We start from the raw sequence: 21,920 nt of genomic DNA, 5'->3' as shown, positions 1-21,920 counted from the left end.
TAATTCTTTGAAGTGAAGGTTTTTAATCTTTAGGAAAGTTGTATTTTTGTCTCCCTTGGGAAGTTTTAAATCTAAAAATCTAAGGATATTCTTAAGTTGATTTGATTTAAACAGGAAAAAAAGAACTTGCAACTTAATAACTTTTGATGGGTTTATGTTCCTACCCACAGACATTAGACCAGCTCCCACTCACCAACCCTGAACATTTTGGCACTCCCGTCATAGGAAAGAAAACAAATAGAGGAAGAAGATCTAATCATATGTAAGTCCATTTTCATAACTGTTAGTTGAACCTGAATTCATTTCTCCTTGTAATGTTGTTTTATAATTGTTAATTTTAAATTGTAATTTTAAATATAAGTGCTAACTGAATCCAAGAGTAACTTCAGACTCTCCTTGACATGGGTGCTTGAGGATCTCCATGCTCAGCCAGCCTTAACAGCTATATTATTTATCTGTCTCCCAATTCTCCTTACATGTATCTTATGCCAGTGTCAAAGTGGATTTAGTCAACATTTCCTGAGTATCCTGAGTAATACATCCTCTGTTTTCCTGATACTGTGTTTTTTATTCATGCTTTTTTTTTCCTGTCTTAAATGCCATCCTTCCATGCCACTCGCTCTCTCTTCACTTCTCAGCCAGAAATGCCCAACCTTTCTGTGACCATTTTGTGCCTCCCCTCTCTTTCCTTGGGCTTCGCTGGTGGCTCAGCTGGTAAGAATCCGCCTACAATGTGGGAGGCCTGGGTTCGATCCGTGGGTTGACAGACATGTTTTCTTCTCCGCTGAATCCTCTAAATTCTTTGCATTTATCTAATGTCATAGACAATATTTCACCTGTTATTATCATTGTCATGTTTGCTTTTGCTTCCTAATAATTTAAATCCTCCTGACAACTGGACTATCTTACTTGTTTATGTATGTCTTCTTACTGTTGTGAAACATACTATACATATTTAACAAATTACCTTCGATGAAATATGCTTAGGCTCTTAAAGGCTTTAAATTAAAAGGGATCAAAGGGTCAAGGAGTCATGAAACTTCAGGTCATCAGAGATAAAGAAACAATCTTCTAACAGTTCCAGAAAGAAAAAATAGTTTATTGCTAAGGACTGAGAAGCAGAATGGCAGGCATCACACTTCTCAGTAGTAACACTAGGTGCTAGTGGTCAGTAGACTGCAGAGTGCAGAAAGGAAAATTGCTGTTAAAGGGAGGATTTGTTATCTCGTATGATGGAACATTAGGAGGAAATTAAAGATAACAGTGGTAACAGATGGGAAAAAGCAGCAAAGGCATTGAGTTACTCCTCAAAACTTACATTAGAAAGAAACACTGCATTAGTAGGATGGAGGGTTACTTAAACATAAAAGTCAGTCCGTATAACAATGGGAAGTGCCTGGAGAATCCCATGGACAGAGGAGCCTGGTGGGCTACAGTCCATGGGGTCACTACGGGTCGGACACAACTGAGCGATTTCACTTTCACGCATTGGAGAAGGAAATGGCGACCCACTCCAGTGTTCTTGCCTGGAGAATCCCAGGGACGGGGAGCCTGGTGGGGTGCTATCTATGGGGTCGCACAGAGTCGGACACGACTGAAGTGACTTAGCAGCAGCAGCAACAGCGTCTTAAATACATAAATATAGTGCTATAAGAATATTACTTAGCGATGAGGTTTTAACTGTCAAGCTGAAAATTAAAAGCAGTTGTCTCTGCAGAAGAAACTGGGAAAGGATGCGGCAGGAAAAAGTTTTTAATTTATTCTATTGGAGGTTAAGTTGTGTAAAAACAGTTTTGAATATTCTACTTGGATAAAATTTTTAAAATATTAATGTTCCTGAGCTAAGTATTATCAGAGTAGGTATGAAAAATATTGAGTTGAATTATTGAAACTTTTAAATGGAAGTGAATGCTTCCATTCAAAATATAGAGTCAGGTATTAAATCTAATAGTGCCTAAACTTTGGCAATAAAAATTGGGTAAACATGCTCTCTCATATAGCTTAGTTTCAGCCTGACAGCAAACTCATAAAGGTAGGTATTATTTTTATCCTTATTAAAAATTGGGGAGATTGGCCTCCGAGACAGTAACTAATCCAAGAAACACAGGAAGGAAAGGACCAGGACTTGAACTCTCCCATGTTGCATAGTCCTTTTCCCGTTCAGTTGATTGACTCTTTCTTGTTTAGAGTATCACAGTTAATTTTCCAAATGAATTTTAACAGGAAATGAATAAGGACTCATTTGAGGGAGGAAATGAAAAGACAAATCCTTGCATTGAAAAAATATTTAATATTGATTATTTTGCTGCTAATGATTTGGGCCATGCATTTCTTTTTCTTCCTTAACTCTTTGAATCTTTTAAAAAATGTTTTCTTAATTAATAGGTGAAAATTTCTCTCACTTGTGATGTAGCTTGCTGGTGACTTGATTATTTTTAGGATACTGATGTTGTGATTACTATTTACTCTTCTTTGTGTAACATTTAAAATTTGAGTATTCTGGCCAGAAAGAAAAATAAGTAAAAAATGTACAATGACATTATCAGTTTAGAACAGTCCTGTTGTGATTAATAAATGTTACTGTGATCTGATACTGTTTTCAGGTTTTTCAGAGGGCTATTATTTGCCATAACATATTCACTGAAGCACTTATAAGTTAAATATTTTTATATCCATGTAAAAATTAATAATTTCAATTGTGAATTAAAATTTTATCTATCATTGATCATTATAGTCTTCCCATAGCTTTATAGTCAAGTCTTAATTAACTGTGATTGATGATGTTGAAATAGTGAGGTGTGGGTGTATTTAATGTAAAATTACTTTATTAGCAAAGATTTTCCACTTTTCTAGCTCTTAAAGAGTGGAAGTGTGGCTGAGTTGAGAGTGTGAATAGTGGAAACTTTCCTGGTGGTCCAGTGGTTAAGACTCCATACTTCCACTGAAGGGTGCAAGAGTTCAGTGTGTGGTCAGGGAACTGAGATCCAGCATGTCTCGAGGTGTGGCCAAAAAGAAAAAAAAGATCTTAAGTGTGAACAGTGAAGCACAATAGCATGGGTTTGAATCCTGCTTCTGCCACTTCCTTGCTGTGTGACTTTGGGCAGCATGCTCAGTCTTTCCATACCTTAATTTTCTCATCTGTAAAATTGAGATAATAGTATTCCCTGTCTGTTAAGAGTTTAGTTTCAAAGAAAGTGAAGTCATTCAGTCGTGTCCGACTCTTTGTGACCCCATGGACTGTAGCCTTCCAGGCTCCTCCATCCATGGGATTTTCCAGGCAAGAATACTAGAGTTGGTTGCCATTTCCTTTCCCAGGGAATCTTCCCAACCCAGGGATCTAACCCAGGTCTTCTGCACTACAGGCAGACTCTTTACTGTTTGAGCCACCAGGGGAGCCCTCAGAGTTGTTTCAAAGGTGAAATGAATTCATATCCTTAAAAGGTTTATATAGTAATTATTATTAATAATAATGACTTAGTAATCACTAAGACTTCCCTGTAGCTCAGACAGTAAAGAATCTGCCTGCAGTGCAGGGGACCCAGGTTTGATCCCTGGGTCGGGAAGATCCCCTGGAGAAGGAAATGGCAACCCACTCCACTGTTCTTGCCTGGAGAATCCCATGAGAGGAGCCTGGCCAGCTACAGTCCGTGGAGTTGTAAATAGTCGGGCACGACTAAGTGACTAACACACACACACATATATAGATGTGTACTAGATATCATCATCATGTAGTGAATGAAAAAACTTTCATAAAATATCAGTATGTAACATGATTTCATTTACATATAAAATTTGTTTATTTTTAAGTATGTAAAAATTCTGCTTACTAGTGTTTATGTCTGACAGGAAGGACTGTTTGGGGCTCTATTTTGTGAATTTAAAAACATCATTCCTTTGTTTTATATTATGTACATACTCTAGGGAAAACTATTTTTGAATCAAGAATCCTTTTAATTTTGAAACAAATTTCATCTAATATTTAGACAATATTTTACCTTTTTACAGATGTCATCCAGAAGTGTAAAAATATTTTAAAGTAAGGTAATTTATGGACTGTCACATAGATTTATCTACAAAAATGACTAAAAAGGAATTCCCAAGGGCCTAGATCCAGTTGGGAAACTTAAGATTCCAGAAGCTGTGCAGCACACACACACACACACCCCCACACCCAACAGATCAAAAATTATAGTATATTAAAATATCTGTTATGTTTCTTGGCTGAGGTCTCCCTTTCTTGTATATGAGAAGAAAGCATACGGTTGTCACTGAGCAAATTGATTTTTGTTTTCTAAAGACTAGCAGACATTGAGTTAGTGATTTTCCTGTTGAGAATCTGTGTACAATGAAAGTTTTGCTGTAAATATGTGAAGTGTGAAGGCAGAACAAATGGCCGAGAATTACTACTGTAGGAAATGAAGTGCTGCCTGTCTACAGTCTTACTTCACTTGCTGCTCCTTCCGTCTCAGTACTGTGGTCATTCTTAGTGCCTCCTTGGTGCTCTAAGCATTGGCATGTAAGCGCCACTGGCAAGCACCACAGCTTAAAATGCCCACCTCCTTAAATTACACTTCCTCGAAGTTCTTTCTTCCGTTTCTTCAGAGTGATTTTCTGCAACAAAATCTGGGACCTGTGTCTTAAGGTCATTTGTCTGACCTTCATTTCCTCTTCCATTACTCAACTTGAAAAGGTCTTCATTGTGGTTCTCTGATTGCCATTTAAAATTTGTACAAAGGTGAATAAGGTTATCCTTCACAGGATTCCCGGGACTCCATTGTTGCAGTGATGTGTCACTACCTTTGTTTTCTTTTAGGGACTGTTAATCAACATACCAGTTAATCAGGCTCTAGTTATTCCAAAATGGATTATTTTTGACACCTTCCTTTAATTATTTTATTTATAGTCTGCTTTTAATCCTAATATATTCAGACATGTTTGAAAGATTATCATCCTGTAGCTTAATTTTTTAAAAGCAAGTTATTGATCCTTTTGATAATGTATAACTTGAGTGAATTTTTCCTTTTAATTTATATTGTATGCAGAAGTTTTCTTTGATTCTACCTAAAGAATAGAATGCTGAAATTATGGAAGTGTTTGTACTCCTCCAAAAGTTTTCCAGTAACGTGGCCAAAGTATATATGCAACACTCTTTGTAAGAAAGCACTCTCGACTATTATCCTTCAGAAAAAGGATAAAGTATAATAAGGCTTGTAATGATACTTGTTAGGTATTATTTGTGGGTAGTTTCTACTCAGTAACCTTGCTAAAATTTACCCAATAAGCTAGTGATTTGTACCTGATATTTACAGGTCTGCAGATTGATCTTGAATAATATTTTTATTGAGATATAATTCACATATAAAATTCACCCTTTTAAAGTATTCAGTTTTCTTTTTTTTTTAGTACATTCACAAAATTTTACAACCAGCACCATTACCAAAGTCCAAAAGTTCTTTTCATTATTCACTGCTTTATTTTGATATGAGAATTTGATTCTAGTTTCCTTCTTGATAAAAACTGGGGAAAACGTTTTATTGGTTAAGTTCATACAAATTCTTACTTGATTTGCAATTAATTTATAATTAATATCGGTGTGTGATCAGCTTTAAGTGACTAGCTGTTCGTTTGTTTGGTAAACATCCCCGAGTAATTAGCATTGTTTCCAGTGGCATCATCGCATGTCATTTCAGCAGCACTAGTTATTTTGTTGTGGCTCTATAAACACATACCTGGTACCAGAGAAGCAACAGTGTCAGAGAGGAGTAAACACCAAGCAGATTCTCTGCTTATTCTATCTTTGCTCCCTTAAAATATTTCCGATGCTCATTTATTTTGGTGTATCAGTTTGTTGAGTACTTGTCTTATATAAACAATTTCCTGGCTACATTCCACTACAAGGAAAAATTAAAGGAGTCTTTGGTATAAAGGTATGATTTAAACTGGTTGTATACATTATGTTGATTGTATACATTATGTAATTTAAGGAGAAATAGAAATCAGAAGTACCATAGTAGAAAGAAAGAAACCTATTTAGTTCACTTATTTAGTCAGCAAATATTTATTGAGCATCTATATTGTGCCAAGCACTGTTCAAGTATATGGGATATATCAGTGAACAAAACAGGCATTCATAAAGTCTCCGGGAGACTTCCCATGTGGTCCACTGGTTAAAGCTCCACACTTCTAATGCATTGGATATGGATTCCATCCCTGGTCAGAGAATTAAAATCCCGCATGCCCTGTGGTGCAGCCAAAACACCTCTTCTACCTTTAGAGCTTACATTCTCTCATATGGAGAGAGATGGGCAATACAGAAAAAAGAAGAATTAAGTAAATTATGTAGTATGATAGATTTGTCAGTGCTGTGGAAATAATAAAATAAGATTGGGGGATTGGGATGGGCAGGTTGTAAATTTGAATAAGGTGATTGTAATTGAAATGACATTTGAACAGAGACTTAGAGGAGGTGAAAAAGTTTCCAAGTGTCTGGGGATAAAGCATTCCAGGCTATTTCTCTGCAAAGAAGAGTAGTAGCTGGTGGAGAAAGTGAGGTCAGGGGATCTTTTGTTGCTTTTTTTTCAATGGAGGAAGTAACAGCATTTTCTTAGAAATAACACAGTGCTGCTGCTAAGTCACTTCAGTCGTGTCCGACTCTGTGCGACCCCGTAGACAGCAGCCCACTGGGCTCCCCCGTCCCTGGGATTCTCCAGGCAAGAACACTGGAGTGGGTTGCCATTTCCTTCTCCAACACAGTGCTGCTGCTGCTGCTGCTGCTGAGTCGCTTCATTCGTGTCCGACTCTGTACAACCCCATAGACGGCAGCCCACCAGGCTCCCCCGTCCCTGGGATTCTCCAGACAAGAACACTGGAGTGGGTTGCCATGTCCTTCTCCAGTGTGTGAAAGTAAAAAGGGAAAGTGAAGTCACTCGGTCATGTCTGACTCGTAGCGACCCCATGGACTACAGCCTACCAGGCTCCTCTGTCCATGGGATTTTCTAGGCAAGAGTACTGGAGTGGCTTGCCATTGCCTTCTCCGCAACACAGTGCTAGGAGGTAGCAAACTAGCAGAGTTAGAAAAGCTGATAGAGGGGAGAGATGGGAACATTGCTGGAACAAAAGCTTGAGGAGGTGAGAGTGGAGAAGGGTGTCTAGTCCATGAGTGGGGTGTGGTTTTGGAGTGGAACCTAGACAGTAAAGTGGATTGATGTTCTATTTAGCCAGTCAGTTTATAGTAGATAGATAACTTTCTCGTGTCTGAAGTCTTCACATTTGTTAAGTTTTAAGAAAGAAATTAGAACTTTTATATTATCGCAGATGATTGTGTTAGCTGAGTAAAGCCCAGTTTTCTCTTTCTGTGTTTTACAGATTTGATTAATGTTATTTGTGACACTGTGATTTTGTCTTGCTAATGATAATGGCATAGAGGGCATCCATAGCTGAATACGTCCTCTGTGACTATTTTGAAAAAAGCAATAATTATGATTTTAAATTTGGTTGTGTTCTATAATCATTAGAAAGTGGAGAAATAAAAGTCCTTGTCTTTAAGAAGTTCTAATCAAGTAGAATTCAGACTTGTGAAGGTCTGTCATTACTATTCCAAGCTGTGTGCCTATTTGTAAGGTTTTATGCTCCACTAATGTGAAAATATGTTGGTTTTTCCTGCTGCCTATTACCTGCTTTCTAAGAAGGGGTTGGACTGCTTTAAGTGCCATTTTGAAGTACAGTGTCTCAGTAGCAAACTTTGAAGATGTGGTTTGTTTTTTATCAGGGGACAATTTTTAGGTTAATTGAATGATCGCTGAAATCAAATCATGATATTCCCCTTATCACTGTAAAATGTTTAACAGTGTTATAATAGGTTTTGCTTCCTTTATATTTATATTGGAATATATAAATATAATGAAGAAGGAAATGGCAACCCACTCCAGTATTCTTGCGGGGAAAATCTCATGGACAGAGGAGCGTGGAGGGCTAGAGTCCATGCGATGGCAGAGTCAGACGCGGCTAAGCATGCAGCACATATAAATATGAGGGGATGACATTTGCATTTTCATGCTTTTTATTTTATAAAAATACCATGTTTTTCTCATTTTGTTGCAGTCTATTTATTCCACATTTCTTAATATTTTTATTCTGGGCATTTTGAACATAGTAATTATAACAATTTTTTTTAATTGGAGTATAATTGCTTTACAATGTTGTGTCAGTTTCTGCTGTACAACAAAGTGAATCAGCCATATGTATACATATGTCCCCCTCCCTCCAAGCCTCCCACCCATCCCCCCATTAGAATCCATTTCCTTTCCTACTGACTGTGGGCTTTTTAAAAACCAGATTGAGAACTTTGTTTTGTGTGTTTGTGGTTTTTTTTCCCCCTCTCTTTTTAAGTTTTATTTTTTACTATACTTCCCTCTTAACATCAAATGGATGGTTTGAGTTCCCTTTTCTTCTTTTTAATTTATTCAGAATACAGTGTAACCAAAAGGAATTTTTCACATATTAAAAAGAACCATATTGTACATCTTATGAATACTTAGTTTTTATGTATCTGATATTAAGCCTGGCAATGGTGATGTCTTATCAGATTGTCTCCTCTCTCTACCCTGATCCTCTGTTAGTCAAGATCTCCCTTCCCCTTTTAAAATTTGCTTTGTACTGGAAATGCATTACCATTTCTAGAATTCCTTTAATCTGAGAGGAGAATGTAGTGTATTTTAGTGCAGTCCTCGGATATTTAAAATGGGGCCTTCAGGTTTTGAGAATTTGGGAACCAGTGCTGTTCTGTTTTGATCTTCTGTGTAATCTTTTAAAATAGCACTAAATAAATTCAGGACATTTTTAGGAAAATGCTGTGCTTTTCCTCTAGTGATAACCTTTTTTAAAAAAATTATTCTTTAGCAATTTAGGAAACTATTAAAAATTTAATTTAGCCATTTTGTAGGTTGTAGGAAACAGGATAGGATTTCTAGAAAACCTGTATTCATCAACTTGGCATGCTTGTTCTTTGTGATGATAAATAGGAATATTTCATTTTTTCTCTCCCTAGACCAGAGGAAGAGTCTTCCTCATCCTCCAGTGATGAAGATGAGGATGATAGGAAACAGATTGATGAGCTTCTGGGAAAAGTTGTATGTGTAGATTACGTTAGTTTGGATAAAAAGAAAGCACTGTGGTTTCCTGCTTTGGTGAGTAACTTCAGTGTAAGAGTTTAATTTTCAGCTATATAAGTTCATGAAGAAAGCAGTTGATTTTCTTAAAAATCAGTGTTTTTCATAGGTACAGAATGGGAAATCGTTTCAGCATCATTCAGTTCACGCAGAATTACTTTGAAAATTGTTTCTGAGTACAAAGAACTTTTGAATTCATCCATGAAAAGCAAAATCATGGTAATTTTAGAGGCTTGGTATATTACACTGCTGAATTTTGGATAAAAAATTCTTGTGCAGACTTTTAGAACTTCTAAATGTACCATGCAGAAGACTGCTAAAGAAGAGCAGAATATTGTTTTCTACTATTGTCTGCAAATGGTATCTGTTTTTCATCATTTTTGTTGAACGTTTTGTATTCTGTATCCTGAGTATTAAGTGTTTTGCACAAAATAAGTGCCCAATAAATGTCAGCTCTTTTAATTTAAACTAATGAGGGCAATTATTTTCATAAATAAATATTGTATAATACCTTTATACTTCTTCATATGTCCATCTATCCACCTCATTTATTGGATGCCTGCTGTGTGTAAGGATTATGCTAAGATCTTTATGAGGATTATGAGGTATGTATTATTTATCCTCATTTAAAGATAAGGAAACTCAGTGTTAGAAGGGTTAAATAACTTGTCAAGCTTTTGGTTAATGGTAAGCGGAAAACTTAAGTCAGTGTATGTGGTCATTTCTTTTTTCCTAAAGCACTAAGATTCTTTGTGAACATTTCTTTAGAAAATGTGTTTTGAAAGAGCTTCATGTGTCTTTTTCTGAAATAACAGGAACATTAAAATTTTCACTTTAGTATTTTCAATATTAATGTAACATTCTCATCATCATTTCTAAATAGTTTCCTGATGATGAGGAAAAGATTTACGATACCAAAAGGTTAGTAATCTGCTTAGTCAACCATTTCGTTATTATTTTTAACATCTTAGCATTATTGATATTGTGTTATCCTCCACACAAATTTGAGATCTCTTGGACAGTAATAGATAATTTTTATCAACTAGAGTGTGAAATTGTGTTCTGAATCAAACAACCTTGACATAATCACATAAAATATTTGCATTTCTATTTTTGAAAGTAGTTTATAAATTGAATAATGTTAACAAGTGCCTGGTAATGTCATGTTAGAAAACAGTTGCATACTCTTGCTGCTGCTGCTAAGTCGCTTCAGTCGTGTCTGACTCTGTGCGACCTCATAGATGGCAGCCACCAGGCTCTGCCGTCCCTGGGATTCTCCAGGCAATAACACTGGAGTGGGTCTCCATTTCCCTCTACAATGCATGAAAGTGAAAAATGAAAGTGAAGTCGCTCAGTCATATCCGACTCTTAGTGACTCCATGGACTGCAGCCTACCAAGCTCTTCCGTCCATGGGATTTTCCAGGCAAGAGTACTGGAGTGGTGTGCCATTGCCTTCTCCGGTTGCATACTCTTAGGAACAATAAATAGCTACCATGTTTTGAGCACTTCCCCTGGCCAGACACTGTGCTAACTTGTTAAGGTAAGTGCACAGTCTCATTTCATTCTAATTGAGACTGAAACATAAGTGATATTTACCCCCATTTTAAGGGGTGGAAATCTTAGCTTCCCTGATTCACACAGTCTTTTCAGTTTCTGTCATTTTTCCTCTAACTGAACTTTAAATGTTGTTGTATAGGGTTCAGAATATATCACTCTATTTTTTCAGGGTGATCTCATCCTCTTTAATAACATTGGTTGCTGGGATAATAAACTGAAATGTCTTAAGAACCAAGAAAATCAGATGCATGGGTAAATGGGATAAAATATGGATTTTAGTTCCTGTAACAGAATGGAGAGTGGACCTGCTTAATTACACACAATGTCAGCGAAGTCTATCATGTTTGTTTTTCAAAATCCAATCTCATGAGAACGAAAAAAATGGGTGATTTGGCTCACAGTTTTAGACCTGTATTTAGGCTGTTTACTCCCAAGTTTATATCTTAGTGTTCAGACCTCTACTGTGAGCTCTGGACCTGAGTATCTGTCTATTCAGTATCTCTACTTGGTTGTCCTATAGTCACCTGAAAACTTAACAAGCTTAATAAGCCTAAACTTACTCTCTCCTCCCTGTATTCCCAAACTTGACCCCTCTCAATTGTTTCCTTTCCCTGTGAATGACACCATTTGCATAAGGTAGAAATGTAAGCATCCTTTTCTCTCCCACCTCTTCACTTCCCTAATTATCTCTAATATTTCTCATTCCTTTAATTTGCCATCACCACCACTTTATATCCAGGTCACCATCTCTCACCTGGATGATTTGCAATAGCTTAATCTCTTTCAACTCATGCCCTTCTCTGGTCCATTTTCTTTGTGACAGCCAAAAGTAATTTTAAAAAACGCAATTCTGTTATGACATTGTCTTGTTTCAGATCCTTCCCTGAGAGACTTTAGATTTTTGTCCTCAGAATTAACATGGCTTACAAAATGGACAAATCTAAGCTCTGCTTATCTTTCTTATTCAGCCCAGGCAGAAAGTTAGCCACGTTGACCTTTTACTTCCTAGAATGGTGGTGCACTGCTTGCTGTGTCAGGCCCTTCCCGTAATCTGTTTCCTCTTCTTGCAGCCTGGCCTACAGACATGTGTATACACATCCATCCTTTGTCAAGTCAGTTCCTCCTCAGTTTTCAAAGCTTAGTGTAAACGTTGTGTCCTCAAGAAAGTGATTTCTGGCCGCCTAGATAATAGCAGTTAAATAAATGTGCACTGAACTTGTTCAGTGCTTGTCTTCCCAGTTAGAATACAAGCTCGCTCTGGGGGAAACAGTGGCTGTTGGCCACTGTGCTCTAGTACACGGCACCTTGAGGAAATCGTTTGTGTTTATGGAGTGGATGAATGAATGCACAGATTTCAGCATTTACTTCAGGACTCTTGAAATGATAGGAAAGTTTTCCTAGATGCTAATACACGTGAAAGCCTTTTCTTGGTGAATTATTTCATAATGCCATCAACATTTAAGCAATGCTTAATGCAGTGCAGTTACAATTATGGAAATTGTTAACCTTTTAGAGACTGAATTGGGGAATTCCCTGTGCTATCCAGTGGTTAGGACCAGTGCTTCCACTGTGGGAGGAGTGTACAGTCATTGGTTGAGAAACGGAGATCCTGCGTAACACACGATGCAGCCAAAACATTAAAAAATAAATTAGGAAAAAAGTGAATTAAAGACTGAATTAGAACTTATGTATTTCTGGCTCCTCTCAAACCTGTAGTGAGAACACATGCATTTAAGTACTGTTGTGGCATTTTTCAGAGCTAATGAGACAGTCCTTAAATCTGTCATACTTATTTAACCCATTTTTTTCATTGAGAAACCAAACTATGATGTTGTTCTTGGTATATATAGTGAACTGTCTTGGAATTAAAATAATAAAAATTTACAGGTGTCTTGAATTAATATTATCTTTGAGAAGTCATGCTTTATCCTTACTTTCAGTAATAGCTGGAGTGACTTCAAATAAAATCTTTTATTTTGGTAGTAGTAAATGTTATGTAGATTCCAGGAAGGTACTCACTGTAAAATCATTTATTTTTAGAATGGGTAGTATTATAGAGAAATATTAGTATTATTAACATACATGTTCAGATGTAAATAATAAGCAGCACATCATCTCTGTCTTTTTTAAGATAGAGGCTGCTCTGATTAACATTCTGATACCCCACTTTGGTCCCTGCCAGCTCTGCTGCAGACGTTCTGTTGGACTAGCTCTCCCTCTTTCCACCCCTGAGCCACTCTCATCCAGTTTTCTGGTTCTGCCTAGACTTGGTCCATAGCATTAGTCTAGTCATAGCCATGATTGTGCTCTCAGCATCATGCCTATGTCAAAAAATAATGTGGATAATCCAGAGAGCTGGAAGGATATAGAAAATAAAATTACTTGTGTGCATTCCCACATATGTGTGTGTGTGTGTTTTAGGATATAAACGTTAAATTGCTTGTGTGTCTTGTTACGCATGTGTATGTGTTTTTACCCTCAAACTAAAATTAGTGTTTAAATTTTAAGCTGAAACTATTTTCTAAGATTTAATTAATTGATACTTATTTATCTGTAACTCTCTATTAACAGAGCTTTTAGTTATAATAGTTTCATACTTTTCTTTAAAAAGGTGGTATGTCCTGATTGTAGTGATGAAATTGCTGTGAAAAAGGATAATATTCTTGTTCGATCTTTCAAAGATGGCAAATTGTAAGTATAATTCACTTGGTATGAAAAATAAGCTGCTTTTCCAAATTGGGATGACAGATTATAAATTATTTCCTGTGATGTTCTGCTTTTCCTTTTTATCATTCAGAGTGTTTCAAAGCATGATCATCTTTCATACTGAGTATAGTAGTCTTAAAATATGTCTTGTTCATTTGGTCTTTTCTAAGCTATACTCTCAGTGTTGTCTAATTTATCAATATTTGCCTATATAACAACTGATGGTTTATTGAGGAAAATTCAATATATCTACCCCATCTAATATTTCATGGTATATTAATGAATATATATTTATTGTTTTGAATGTCTAATTTGGATTTTTTCTAACATTTTAAATTACTTCTAAATGAATGTGGTAATACCTGTTGTATAACGTTTGAATTTTGCAGTAGTCTTAAGGATTAAAACAAGTTACTATAAATATATGTTGGGTATTAAGATAATGAATTTTCATGTAGAACTTTTCTAAAACTGAGTTATCAATTTCTATGGGTGTTATTTCCCTTTAAGAATTGTGTGACTAGAATATCCATGTGTTTTATGTTGCTATTTTGCCTTATTTGGGTGACTGCTTTAAAAAGATCATCATACTTTAAGATTGGTTTTTGGATTTTCAAGTTCTGAAACATGACTTAAAAATAATCTATATGAAATCTACTTTCACAAAAATTTGAGCATTGAAATTGAATACTAGTTTGTTGATATTAAGAAATTACTATGACTTTTTAAATGTGTGATGTTAGGATTGTATTTTTAAAAGAATAAAATATTATAAATTAAATTATATAATGTCTGAGATTTGCTTCAAAATAATCCAGTTGGGGTGGGAGGAGGTAGGTAGGGGTATAAATGAAACACTGACTCTTGAGTTAATGATTGTTGTAGTTGGATGATGGATTCGTGGGAGTTCATTTAACTGTTATACTTCTGTATATATTTGAAATTTTTAAATTTAAAGTTTAAAAAGAGGCAGGTTGGAAAGTGTATTTGGAATAGTTTTTAGACTTCTGTGGATTGGTTGAAACAAACCAAGTGCAGAAAAGCTGAATGATGATTTATTCATATAAAATAAGAAATGAAACGTATATGATAAAATGACCTCTCCCAGTTGCTTGCATCCAAACCCTTCTTATAGTTTCTACATGAAAGAACTTCAGTTGTATATTATAAGTTTGCTTTGAACCTAGAATTCAGTTTTTAAAAACTGTCGAATATTTTACATTACATTTTCTTCCAATCTTAAATTTATTTATTTATTGAGATTATCTTAAGATGATGGCAAATTCTTGCCATTTAACTTATTTCTTTTTATTGGATTGATGCATTATGCTCTGTAAACATTTTAATTTATTATTTTCAGGGTTTCAATATTTTTAGTATTGCATTTAACCAGGTACTCTGAGAATTGCTTGTTTATAAAACGTCTATTAAGGTGGGGTCCTTCTGTGGATGATTCCATTTTTAATGTCCTGCCTAGTATTTTGTTTGAGACTTGCAACCCTTGTGCAGTCATTTCCATCAGTGTTCCTGTGTTTTCGGTATCTTTCTGTGGTAGGTAATTGGACTCTTAATTAATCTTTATTGTATTTTTTGTGGGTTTTTTCCTTTAAAAAAAAAAAATACAGTACTTCAGTACCAAGAAAGGATGTCCATGAAATTACTAGTGACACTGTACCAAAGCCTGACGCTGTATTAAAACAAGGTAAGGATAATTTTGGAACAAATTATACTTAATTTAAAAGCTGATGCGGCATGCCCTGGTGGTCCTGGAGCCCAGCTTCGATTCTGGTCAGGGAACTAAGATCTCATAGGTCACACAGTATGGCCAAACAGAGATAAAGGAAAAACTAAGGATGTATTCTTTCGGTCTTAAAAATTTTTTTTTTAGTGAAGTCTTTGAAGTTAATTTGGTCCTGTGCGACTTCTGCTTGTCTTTTGTTATCGTAGTATTCTCTTTTTTCTTAGCTTATAATTGGGATAGTAATCTAAAAAAGATCAAGAACAAGATCATCAGCTATCACTGTAGTCTGGCCTAGTAAATAAAACATCATTTCCTGCAGATGGTAAAAACAGGAGTCAAAGTAGTCTTGGTTTTTGTCATTTCTTGTAACGGTAGTTATGTTTTATTGGGGAATATGCTGTAATTGTGTCTCTTACTTGATTTTTGGCACAGGAAATAACTTAATTTTTTCTTTGCCCATGGTCACCAAATCAGATCATACACTATATAGACTGGGTTAAAATCATCAAGAGTTACGGTAGAGAATGTTGTTCTCTGTATTATAAAGTGAGAATAACTGTATCTAGTTATGGTTAAATTAATCATTTATATAATTTTAATTCAGAGTTAACTCAATATGCAGAGTACATATTTATAGTATATTTTCAGGTACTTGTAAGTTATTACAGTGGCTCTGTGCCTGTTATATAATACTGTTTAATAACTTTTTGTTAAAATGATTATAAAGATTTACTTTAATGTTTACTACATTTACTTTAATGTGTTACTAGATAGTCTTAGGAGAAGGCAATGGCACCCCACTCCACTACTCTTGCCTAGAAAATCCCATGGACAGAGGAGCCTAGTGGGCTACAGTCCATGGGGTCGCTACTAGTCGGACACGACTGAGTGACTTCACTTTCACTTTCCACTTTCACGCATTGGAGAAGGAAATGGCAACCCACTCCAGTGTTATTGCCTGGAGAATCCCAGGGATGGCGGAGCCTGGTGGGCTGCTGTCCATCTGGTCATACAGAGTCGGACATGACTGACGCGACCTAGCAGCAGCAGTCTGTCTTAATTTTTGTTTTAAAAGAATATATCTGCCCTTTTTTCTTGTCTTTGAACCTAAGTCACCTAAGTTTTGCCATCTATGAAATAGATACCTAATGCCTAAGACTGTTAAGGTTAATGGGTTGCTACACCAAAAAGCAGTTAGCACAATGCCTAGCCCTTAGCAACTGCTTCATAAATGGCAGCACAGTACTTTTTATTCCTTTATCCTGTTAATATTTTTAGACAAATCAGTTCTTTAATTTCTCCAGTTGATAGTTTATGACCTCTTTCCAGCCTTTGATCAGGCACTTGAATTTCACAAAAGTAGAACTATTCCTGCTAACTGGAAGACTGAATTGAAAGAAGATAGTTCTAGCAGCGAAGCAGAGGAAGAAGAGGAGGAGGAAGATGATGAAAAAGAAAAGGAGGATAACAGCAGCGAAGAAGAGGTGAGTTAAAAGAGTTAATGCCTTTCACAATGAAAAACAGTTGAGTTCTCTTTGGGATTTGACATGAAGTCATTAATCACTTAAGTATTTTTAGTATTAAAAGTATTTTATAATACAGTTGTTCTTGTGTATTCATCATAATCAAATAGTTTGCTTATTTAACCTTAAAATAGAAATATGGTTTTGTGAAATTAAAAATATTAAGTATAGTTATCCCTGTAACCTCAGAAATATTTCTTAATCTTCAGTCCATAATGTATATAAATGTCAAATCAATATGTCATACACCTGAAACTGATACAGTATTGTGTGTCATCTATAGTTCAAGTAGAAAAAGGGGAAAAATGTTTCTTAATACAGCAAAACTCTGCTTTCATATGCTTTTTGCCATCACGTAGACAGCTGTGACCTCATACTATGTTTACATCTGCATATTTTATTACAGTGTCTCGTAAGGAATAAAATGTCTTATCTAATGTTAAAGGAATAATCAGCATAAAAGTAAAGATTAATATCTTTGATTCAGAGAATCAGTACAAAGATTTTTGTATTAGATTTTATCTAATACAAAATAAGACATCTGTGAATTTATATGGATCAAGGAGCTAAATTTAGATTTTATTGTAGCTGGTACTTTAGGTCCATCAATGACAAGTACTGAGAAAATTGCCTGTAATATTACTAGTGACAGTGTACCACTGTGTTCTTTAATGGTTTGCTGAATGGCTTTATGAAAGTTATTGGGGGAATAATGATGCCGATAATGATAGCTGCAATACTTGACCATTGTATTTAATGTTTTTAGGAAACAAAGATAAGTTAATGTCAATATGTAATATTTTAGGTAAGTTGTGAAATTTTGCCCTGTAACTGTAATAAACTACTGATGAACTAGGAACATTTTAAAATTTATGTTTTATAATATAGTGATCTATAATGACAGTGTATAGTATGAAAGTTTCCCTGGCGTCAGTCTTCCCCATTGCTTTCTATTTATTTTTTTCTTTTTTTAAAAATTTTTATTTAATAAATGGTACAAAGCAGAATGCCAAAAACATTAACAGTTAAAATTTCACCAAATGAAAAAATACTATAGAATACACAGTTGTAAAAAGCTCCATTAAGTTATTTTACAACTGCCTCAAGCTGCAAAAAGAAAAAAAAACCCAATGCCATACCTAAGTTAGCCCTCTCTCAAAATAATGCCATTTATGTTATAAACCCTGAGCACCCCATCAAAAGACGGGAGCTGCTTTTGTTAATTCATATATATATATATATATATATGACTATCACTTTGCTGTACACCTGAAACAAACATAACACTGTAAATGAAATATAGCACAATATAAAATAAAAATAAGTAACAGACCTTTGGGGCTTTACACCGAGTTAGAGTTCCTATCAGAGGGATAACAGCACCACAGCCGTACTGAATCCTCATGAAGGAGGCACACGAATGACTGGATTACAAGAGTTACAGGAATGAGAGCTGCTCACTTCCCAGAAACTACAGCTCACAGAAAGCCAACAAAGGCACGAGATAGAGACCATTCACTTATGAATGTGTAAAACTCAAGAAGGTCTACATTATTCCTACAACATGTTGAAAGTGCTTCAGAATTCACACAATACTAATTTTGTTTTGGTTCTGGTTAAATTATATATACCAGTTTATAACAAATGATAAAATCTGTAACTCTGTTCAAAGTTATAAGCCATCAGTTCCTTGCTTAAGGCTTCTCAAGTGGCGCAGTGGTAAAGAGTCTGCCTGCAGTGCAGGAGATACAAGAGATGCAGGTTCAATCCGAGTCAGGAAGATCCCCTTGGATAGCAGATGGCAACCCACTCTAGTATTCTTGCCTGAAAATTCCTTGGACTGGCAGGCTATAGTCCAAATGACTTATTACTCTGGAAGTCAGGCTTTACTTTCAGAACCTCCCTTTATAGCCCATCCTGTGCTCTTTTTTTTCCATAACTTCTTCTGGTATATTCTCCTACTTTTATTTTTTTGTTTATTTGTTTTTGGTGGTACCACATGGCTTTCCACATCTTATTTCCCCAACCAGGTGTTGAACCCAGGCCCTTGGCAGTGAAAGTGTAAATTTCTAACATTGGCCCTCCAGGGAATTCCCTACCCTCCTACTTTGAACTAGGTTGTAGCAGCATCGAATTACAAACCTTTGTTTCTACTCACTTCTGTACAAACCAATACCTTTGTCTACAGTGCCCTTCCCCACCCCGCCCTTTGTCAGCATGACACACTCCTGTTGAGTTTTCTAAACCTTACTAACTTGTTCTCTCTGTAAAGGAGAGAACCATCACGTTCTGCAAGAAAAGTTAACTCCATTTGATAGTCTAAACAGATACCACTCCTTGTAGAAATTTTTGCCTATATATATATACATGCATTACATATGTGCATGTATTTATTTTCTGTTTGTTTTTTGCCCTACTAATCAATAAGCTCCTCAAGGTTCAGGAGTCCATCTTACCTGTACTCATAGTGTGTAACATGGAACAGATGATCAGTAAATATTAGTTACCAAAACTTTTGTTACTTAGATTTATGTTAAGCAAATGTGGTTTCCAGTTTAAACAGTTTTTTTTTTTAATTAAATACAAACTTCACTTAAAATTTTTTGCAGTAGGAATAAATTTGGTGGTTTATTAAAGTCTCATATTGTACCATGGGGGCATTTAAGAAAATACCTAGAAAACAGTATTCCTTAGACTTAGGTATGACTACCTTACCAAAATGCAGCACATGTGGATCATGTTTAGGTTGAGAAAAAGAAATTTTATCATAAGCAAACTAATAATTGTCATTTATTCTTCTCTGCCTAATTATTAGCAAGCATAAAAGTTTTATCGATACAAGTTTTTGTTGTTTTTAACTTCCTTTTTTCTGCTTGCTTTTAAGATAGAGGCAAATCTCACACCAGCAGTGGTTTTAGACACATAATTTTTAAAATTAGAATGATATATTTAGGCTATCAGTTGAAAAGTATTCTCCTGACTTTTACCACTTAGAATACTTTTGTTTCAGCCAGAGTAACTGTAAAGCCTCAGCATGTATTTTGAATCACTTCCTCTGCAGTTACCCCTGATCATGCTCAGATGGCAGGCACCATCACTTGTTTCTCTTTTGACTCAGCACCTTGCACAGTGCCTACACTCACTGGTGCTCATTAAATGTTTGTTGATGGTCACTGAATTGATGAGTTCTTCCATCTCACCTACTACCCTGCTCCTTGCAGGTTGCTTCAGGACCAGCTCCCTACTGCCACAGCCCCTGGCCACAGCAGCAAGAAGCTAGTCCCTCCCTTGTAATTGATAAATCGGGGAACTATTTTATTACTTGAAGATTTCCCTAAGTCTGAATCTTCAGGTATTGTAGATCAAGTTTGTTCCCCACTTTACTGATTTTAGAAGTTTGAAGTACTATACTGTGGGGCTGAATATAATGAAGGATAATTTCAGTTGCAGCTGATGGGGCCCTCACTTGTTTAGTTCCTGGAGGAGCAAAAGTAGAGTCAGTTTCGATGTTAAGCCCTGACCCAATTTAATGTAAGTGAGAGTAGGTCTTCTTGAGCCTGTGACTGTGATTTAAACGCTCGATCTCTGATGTGGTAAAAAGTTCATGAACCATTTTGTTGGTCACTTTTCTTATATGAGCATTTACATTTAGGATTGTCACTATTGAGATAACCTTTTAGGACATAGTTCTCTGTAAAGCATAAAATGTCTAGACTTTCTGGTTTTGAATAGCTTAGTGTTAAGTAATTTTTTTTTTTTTTTGGTAAAAAGCCTTTGAAATATTCTAGTGAGTCTTTGGTACTAATACTTTGGTACTAGTCGTTGGTAGGAAATCTTCTTGTGTTATTAAAATGCTTAACTGAGGAAAATAATGTTTTATTCTTATGTGACTAAAATTAGGAAGAAATAGAACCATTTCCAGAAGAAAGGGAGAACTTTCTTCAGCAGTTGTACAAATTTATGGAAGATCGAGGTGAGTGTTTTTTCTTTGATTCATTATTAATGTCGACATCAGATAATATCTTAAAAATAAGAATTCTGTTTATTAAGCTGCGTGTCACTGGTAGTCATGGCTATCATTTTGGTTACCAGTATCACCAGCACCCTAGTGTGATGTCTGTCACGTAGTAAGTAGAGTGTGGGATTTGACAGTATTTTGATGGATGTTATAGCCATGAACTGATAAATAACTGTATTCTGTCTTTCCCCCCACTTCTTTGGGGGACCCCAAAGAACCTTTGCATTAGAAAACAGTAACAGAATGGAAATCATAGTGTCATTTTATTTGAGCCTCCATGTATGCCTGTAGAAAAGCCTCTTCCCTAAAATCACTGCCAGCCCCAAGATGTATGTGTGTGTGTATGTGAGCAAGAGAGAGACACACAGGCAGACACGGCATTCATTCTAAGATGGGCCATAAGTCTTCTTATCACTTAGCCACATAAAACTAAGAACAAAATTAAACCATCTGTAGAGAAAGGTGACCAGGTCTCAAGGTGAGCCTTGTCTTAGCTTTTTTAATCTGCCTTTGTGGCTCAAGAAGTATGAGCATGGATCATTAACATTAACTTTTAACTTGCAGTGATGACCTGGTCAGCTAGTACCTGTGGCCCTGTTTCTTTCTTATCTGCTGTTATGAGTATAATTTCTCCTTCCCTGTAAAGATGCTAATAAGGTAGAGGGCAGAGGCTGAAAGCTTTCTGACTTGAAGAAAAAGACAAAATGAATGAATGATATTTAGAAATGCTACTATGCTCTGTGAATTCATGTTTTTTTAATCCAGTTTTGTATTGTTGATGAGTAGCTGCGGGCTTGGTGTTCTTTTTGCTCTCATAAATCATAGTGGCTACTACAATATAGTTATCTTTATATTCTTCAATATAAAATGTCCTTGATTTATGTGTTTATTTGTGTGCATGGAGGCTTGGCCTAAGAAGGCAGGCTTTGTCTTAAGCTTTTTTTTATATAAGCTAAATTAAAAAGTGAAGAAAATGAATAAAATCTAATATTAGAAAAGAATGAAGAATATGATTATCCCCATCATATATTTTTTGGAAAGGGCAGTAGGTTGTGTATCTCTATCCTGTTGTTTTCTCTTATCACATTATAACAGTTTGATAGTTTTAGTATCCTTCTACTTTTTTTACATCCTAGAATAAGCAACACTATAACTTTACTCTGGAATTACTTACTTTGTGGAATAGTAGTAAATTAGTAAAATACAA

The 21,920-nt window shown here is 35.7% G+C and overlaps 1 protein-coding gene across 6 annotated transcripts in view; it reads left to right on the top strand.

Annotated features, from left to right (window-relative positions):
* The window catches only part of ARID4B (AT-rich interaction domain 4B), a 145,360-nt gene that overhangs the window by 72,410 nt on the left and 51,030 nt on the right, over positions 1-21,920 (top strand). For all 6 annotated transcript variants that reach the window (XR_016038726.1, XM_055425776.2, XM_055425779.2 and 3 more), the window contains exons 7-12: positions 171-262; positions 9,047-9,185; positions 13,337-13,416; positions 15,057-15,133; positions 16,502-16,656; positions 20,596-20,668. Coding sequence is in view for 5 of the 6 variants with exons in the window: in XM_055425776.2 (XP_055281751.2) it covers positions 171-262; positions 9,047-9,185; positions 13,337-13,416; positions 15,057-15,133; positions 16,502-16,656; positions 20,596-20,668 (616 nt within the window). In the remaining variant the exon portion in view is untranslated. The remainder of the gene's footprint in view (positions 1-170; positions 263-9,046; positions 9,186-13,336; positions 13,417-15,056; positions 15,134-16,501; positions 16,657-20,595; positions 20,669-21,920) is intronic.

The sequence above is a fragment of the Moschus berezovskii genome, chromosome 12 (assembly GCF_049115385.1).
Source record: "Moschus berezovskii isolate FMDL1 chromosome 12, NW_MosBer_1.0, whole genome shotgun sequence".
In the NCBI taxonomy this organism is placed as follows: domain Eukaryota; kingdom Metazoa; phylum Chordata; class Mammalia; order Artiodactyla; family Moschidae; genus Moschus; species Moschus berezovskii.
Note: the sequence above shows the minus strand (reverse complement) of the source record. Positions and strands in the feature narration are given on the sequence as shown.